The sequence below is a fragment of the Quercus robur genome, chromosome 12, assembly GCF_932294415.1.
Source record: "Quercus robur chromosome 12, dhQueRobu3.1, whole genome shotgun sequence".
Classification (NCBI taxonomy): Eukaryota; Viridiplantae; Streptophyta; class Magnoliopsida; order Fagales; family Fagaceae; genus Quercus; species Quercus robur.
In genome coordinates this window covers 33,754,052-33,760,779 of record NC_065545.1, presented here as the reverse complement: position 1 = coordinate 33,760,779, position 6,728 = coordinate 33,754,052, and the positions used below count along the sequence as shown (strand labels likewise).

The 6,728-nt window shown below is 37.2% G+C and overlaps 1 protein-coding gene across 1 annotated transcript; it reads right to left on the bottom strand.

Annotated features, from left to right (window-relative positions):
* Positions 1-3,783: 3,783 nt before the first annotated feature.
* LOC126710632 (homeobox-leucine zipper protein HAT4) lies at positions 3,784-5,847 on the bottom strand. Its single transcript, XM_050411197.1, has 4 exons — positions 5,467-5,847; positions 4,844-5,154; positions 4,422-4,501; positions 3,784-4,293 (listed from the first exon to the last, which is right to left on the bottom strand). Exons 1-4 carry the CDS (start codon positions 5,615-5,617, stop codon positions 3,954-3,956), a joined length of 882 nt encoding a protein of 293 aa, XP_050267154.1. The 5' UTR covers positions 5,618-5,847; the 3' UTR covers positions 3,784-3,953.
* Positions 5,848-6,728: the final 881 nt, after the last annotated feature.

The following is a 6,728-nucleotide window of genomic DNA, read 5'->3' as shown; positions in this document are numbered from 1 at the left end:
GACTAACAATTTGAGGTGGGGAAGTAATATATATTCTGCATTTTAGCCCCACACACACAAAAACAAAAACAAACAAACAAATAGCCGCAAGTAAATTTTTCCCAAAAACAAATTAAAGAAATCAATGGTCATATATCTTTCTGATTTTTATACACCTCGTCACCTCAGCTAGGAAGTGGGAAAGGTCGTGGTACTGGTATGAAACAAATTAAGAGAAATAATTGATTACTGATGGTGAAGCTGCACATCAGAGATATTGAATCAACCCAGATAATTACAAAGTTTGGTTCGAAAGGAAATCTAATCCCAATATATAAGTTTGGCCAGTACATGAGGCATAGCCAAGTAAGTTAGTAGTAACAGATTTTGATCAACTACTTTCTTATATTTAAGCTACTCCAAAGAAGGAAATTACTTGATTGGGAAGCAACAACCTTGAACTACAAGAATTCTTGGTGGGTTGGACAAGAAAAGTAGAGAAAGATTCCTAATAAAACACCTAACTAGAGCTCTCATTTAGCCGTATGTAAAAGGGCTCTATATGATGTAAAAAATATGCTCATATTTTACCCCAAAAAGAAAAGAAAAAATGATTCACTAAAATTCTTTTGAGTTTACAAAGAAAGTAGAAACACCCTCTCGGATTTAAGCATCAAAGGGCCCAATGTCAATACAACACTGTTTCCTTCTAGTTATCTCTAACTTGATGGAAAAAAGTTTCCCAGTGCAAATGACCTCCTCCTAAGTACCAGTTATCAGACTCAAATGATAGGGTAATAACATCTTTTGTACAAGTAATTTTGGTTGACCGGACCTCACAAAGTCACAATGTCTTTGCCCCCAAACTAGTGAGAAAAACCCAATCAGCTTGCGGAGTCAGTATTCCATTTAAGTTGGCTAGATTGAAATGCAGGCTTATGATATGCTCAACGCCCGTGTTCTCCAAAAGAAGCCAACAAAAATCTAGCACTGCTTGCCTTTCATTATTATTAGGAACAGAAGAAGGGGGAAAAAATTTCCTGCACAAAATTTACCTAGTTATTCGGAGGGTACGGAGATGCTCCAAAAGAATATGAACTAATGGCATCAATTATTGTAGGAAAGCAATGGCATTTCTCAATCCAAAAGAACAAGCAAGCATCAACTCAAACGGTATGGGGAATAACCGGCATAGGGAATAACCAGGCCTGCGCAGAAGTCAGTGTACTCCAAGTAAAGGATATCAAAAGCTGGGCAAGCTCACATCAAATAGCATCCTAATGACAACTATGGATTGCATGTACAATCCTATGTTGATTGGTTCAATTTCCTTAGTAGACAGAGCACGTGCACTGCTCTACTCATCACAATTAATAAGTTTTAGATTAACAATATGCAAAATTACAGATATTGCAGTGAAAACAACCAAATTCATGATTAATTTGTGAACACAACATGAAACCTTTACGCTGGGGCTGTGCCTAAAGGTGCAAAGCGGGACATCAGCCTACCTAAGAAGACCTTTGGGCCCATGGCAAGGCCCATCTTTCCAAACCCATCAAGGTTGGACCTATAAAATATCTTGACCCGAAGTGAGTGTTGACCCGAGCTCTGGCAAACAATTAGTGTCCTCACTACAGATGTTCAGCAACTGAGGGGCTATTTGGTAACGATGTTTGAATAATAGTTTTCGTTGTTTAAACAACACGACACGTATTTTTACAACACTTTTTTACCCATATATATTTTCACAACACTTATACAAGATTATTTAAACAACATTACCAAACAGGCCTTCAACCTTTCTCAATTGTCAACCTTGAAGATCCTTAACAATTAACCTATTATGGGATGACATAGTCACATAACTACACTCTCAAGGGCATCTCCCCTTTACGGGTCAATCGATATAGTCTTTGTCAAAAGGAGACCATGTCAAATGCCACTAACTCTCACTCAAATCAACATTTATTACCTTCTACCAATCATCAATTGCATTTAATGCGATTGAACATGCACCCTATGCTTGCAATTTCAAAGGCGTTATCCTAGCATCCATTCCCTTAGTCAATCCAAGAAAAGATAATTCTAGTGCCACAAGTTGTGTCACAAGTTGTGCCACCAGCATTACTCTCCAAGAAAACAATAGTGTAATAGGACAAAAAACCAGATTTTTTGGAAACAGTTCTCGTCAAATCCAACCCTCATTTGCCTTATAAATTCACCCATCACTCTACTAACCAAATTGTCATTTTTAACTAATTTTACTCTATTACTATACACTCAAATCCTCTGTATTAACTTGGCCATCAGAGCATCCTTGGTTATAATAAAGACATTCCCCCACCCCTAACAAAAGATTGATTTGTTCAATGAAGTCACCCATGCTTGATCTAATTTGAAATCCTTATATGGTTCTATCTTTTCTCAAATAATCCACTTACAAATTACTAACAAAGAGAGCACGAATATTGCTTCTCATGTTGAAATAAGTCCCCACTATCCCCCCTAGATATGGTTTGAGAACCCATGATCTTCGCCAAATATTGATGGAAAAATCGTTGGAAAAAGGGAAGGAATGATATCAGTCGGATTAGCTCCAACGGGTTGATATAAACCAAAAGGTCCAAAACCGAGACTTGAACCAACTTGGTCAGATTTTCATCTCACGAAACCACCGCCAACTGCCATATTGATCAGGTCAAATGGCTTCAGGTCGGACAATTTCATGGGGTCCGGTTAGAAGTTGACAGCCCTATGCATTTCAAAGACAAATACTTTGGCAAATCTATGGTTCACTCCCAGCATATTTCGGTCAAATTCGGCATGAAAAAAAATATATAAAATAAAAACAATTCTTGACTTAAACATTCTTAGCCCTCACAAAGCTTATTTTCCATTTGAGACTACAAGGAAAAGCGTAATGACCAAGTTTTTAAGAAATGCACGATATCCAGTATGGTTCTCATTTGCTGAGTTTCAATTAAATCAAGTATGCTTTTAAAGGAAGGCTGACAGAAAAGTATCAGAACTCATTTTACTCATGACTTTGGAGTTTGGATGTTAAAAACTGGCCTTTGATTTTTATTCTCTCTTTTTTCCCAAAAGTATTTCTTAAAAAAAAAAAAAAAAAAATTCCCAAAAAATAAACTATGGCGGCATAGCCACATTCCAAGCTACAATAGTCATCAAAAGTGGAACGTCTAACATAATCCACTATCAATTGCTTTCCAAAAGAAAGTTTCAAAAGTATGGAAAAACGCGTGACTGGCGTGAGGATGGGGATTCAAATGCTTATTCAGAAAAAGTAAATATCAAGCAAAGAAAATAAGGAGCAATCCTTTGTCAAACAATAAGACTCAATTTACTTTGAAAATCTCCTTGAACAAGGACTTTGGCCACAATTGAGAGAAATAAAAACCTTCATCTGACCCCAACTTTCAACAACCAATCCCACATGCTTCTTTTCTGTCTACAAATATGAACCCAACATGTTTAAAAAGTTAAATAAAGGACATAATAAAGTAAGATTCCTCTGTCATTATAAGTAATAATCATTTGTGGTTTTCCATTAGAGATTAGAACAAAAAGTCACAAACTTCCTTGACTTTTTAAAGTTAAACAATTAATTACTAATTAGAAATGCACTTTACAGACATAGTCTTCCTTCCTTACCCTCCTAAATAAATTAATAAAAACTAAACTAGGTCACCCCAACCCCACAGAGAAGAAGGTGGGTCCAATAATACAAAACATGAAGACCCACCAAATCACGTTCTACCAACCATATCTTAGATCCGAACGTTGAACCTGAAAATTGGTACGCTGTTAAAAACTGAATATATTTGCATCTTTTCTCCGTACACATTATAACAACCTTTGATATTAGCTAAGAATAAGAATAAGATTACATTACAATACACCTAGTTTAAGGACCAAAATGTTTTTTTTTCATGTTGATCTTTGTAGCTAATCTACGATCGTGGATGGAGCACTGCATCGAACGGTCGATGTGGGATGGAAGATGGAGTTGGGGCCCACGGGTTAATTGGGATCGGACGCTGGTGAGTTGGGCCCATCTGGTGGGACCTTGCATCAACGGTTGATGATGAAGAAGGTGGGACCCCGACACGCTCACATGAGGGGCACATGGTTAGGGTCGTAGGTGGGGTCATTTGCATGTAGAACTGCGGGGAAAGTTTCAGTGCTCTCAGCTCCTGAACTTCCTTCTGCAACCGCCTATTCTCGTCCGTCAGATTCTCACAACACCTCTTTAGAAATTCGCAGTCAACCTCGGTTTGCTTCAGCTTGGTCCTGTAAATTATATTTCAAAGCCCACGTAAATAAAGCTACTTCAAATGGGTATAACAGTAATTCTAAATATATTAACTGGATAATACCAAAAATACCCTAATAATAAAAATACGAAATAAATTTCTCACCTTGCCCTTCTGTTCTGAAACCAGACCTCTACTTGCCTAGGTCGGAGGCCTAGCTGCTTAGCCAACGCTAACTTTTGCTTCTGCAACCATAAGAAAAACCACCTATGTATCAGTAAAAGTGCCAGACTACACCTACATGACAAAGAATTCTGTTTGTTTGCCGAGAAAATATTAGAAAGCATCGACTTTTTCTGGCTTGTTTTGGACCTCAAATGTTTTTCTTTTTTTCTTGAAAATATTGGTAGATGACTGTTAGACTGAAGACCCTCCATCAAGTCTGTGTAACGTACAAATTCGCTTGGGAATCAAAAACGAGAAAGGCCAAAATTTATTTGCTTTACTTTACTTTCTTTTTTTTTTTTCTCAACAACCAGACAAACTTGATAATGATTCAACTGAGTTTTGGTGCATAGTATACTTACTGGGTTGAGGGTGTTGTGCTCTTTGAAGCTCTCTTCAAGAACAGCGGACTGGTCCTTGGAGAGCCTAAGCTTCTTTCTCGAGGTTTCACCGTCTTCTTCATCACTGATACCTCGAGAGCAAGCTCTCTCAATGTCGAGCTCTTCACAGTGAGCTTCTCTCTCGCTTCGCTTCCCACTCACGCTAGATAGGGTGCTGTTTGGAGATGACACGCCTGCTTCTTCTTCGCAATCAGCCGTGGATGGAAGCCGGTTCACGTCGATGCCTCGTAGGAAAGATCGAGTCTCGGCTCGGCATGTTTCAGAGTTTCGATCTGCATGTGGGATTGTGAGTTAGAATCAATGAAAAAGATTGAATTTTGATGGACAGATCTAAAGAATAAGACCCCATGACTTGTGAAAAGGTTGTAGATTTGAGAAACTCTGAGTGTGAATAAGAGAAAAGTTGGTTGTTAAAGAAATTAAAGATAAAAGAGCAAAGGAAAAAAAAAAAGTATTATTTTTATCTAAGTTCCTTGAAAGTTGAAAGAAAAAGGCAAAAATGGCTTCCTTGAAACGGGTATTATGAGCAAAGCCCAGATCTAAGAATGAAAGCCATGCAAATTTTACAAAGTCCATTAACGCACCTGATGAAGGAAAGGTCTCGTTCCAAGAGGGCTTTGGATTGAACCCAGAAGATGGGACCAGGGAAGGCATGAGATTCAGGTGTAGAGAGTGGTGGTTCTGAGCTGAGGTCAAGCTCAGACTCAGACCCAGATCTTCCTTCTCAACCATCATACTTTTCTCTTTGCAATAAAAACCAAAGAAAAGTTCCTTTGAAGAACTTTGTGTATTCAAAGGACTACTAGGGTTGAAGTTTTAAGCTTCTGGTCTTTGGAGAGAGAGAGAGAGAGAGAGAGAGAGAATTTGGCGAGTGATAGGTATAGTTTGGAGGGGACTAATGGAGGTATGGTGGGGGTTATATAGAAAGAAGAGAAACTGGTAGGAGTGGTGTATAAGTTCAATCATGACTTGGTGTCAGGAGGCCAATTATCTCAATCATAGCTTTTGCCCCCAAAATAATACCTAACTCTGCTAGTTTGTCTTCTCTACATTTACTACCACAAGTTACATCCTTAACCATGGTAAACAAACGGAGGGCGTTTTTCTTTAACTCCTCTGTACCATTCACATAATTTGATTGGTAAGCTGAGCTGCTTAACCATTTTGCTGACTATTGACCAGGCCAAAAGAAAACAAAACACAGTAAATTATGACTTGCGACTTATGAGTTTTGAGTTATGACTACTTTACTTTTTCTTTATGTATGGATATGATAATTGAATGAGTGATGAAGAAGGCATTTTTCAAAATAACAAATCATTATAATTGCATCTTAACTGATTAAAGGAAAGCTAGTTGGACTTTGGTTCCACGAATTTAATGCATAAAAATAAAAGCTCAATTATATACGGTTTGGTAATTAATTTTATTCCGTATTGTCATTTGTCAACAAGAGTGCCTTCAACATGTTCAGAGGAAACTACTCACATAGGAGAATATCATCGTGGACATCTTCTGTACTTTCTGAAGGTTATACTATGTTTGGCTTTTTTGAATATTTTATTTTTATTTTTGAACTTATTAATTTGTATCAACAAGAAATAAAAAATTGTATCCAAAGCTAAAACATAGGTTATCTGTATCAATTGGTTCAAAGGAGAAAACCATTTACAATTAGTAATTTCTCCCTTTATTTTAATTATTAGTTTCTCTTTTTTCTTTTTCTTTTTTCAAATAAGGAGGTTACTTTACACCCAAAAGAAAAACTATGCATTTTTGCTTACACTTCCTAAGTGAAGTGGGAAAAAGAGAAATGTGGAAGAAAATCTATTAAAACTCTCCAAAT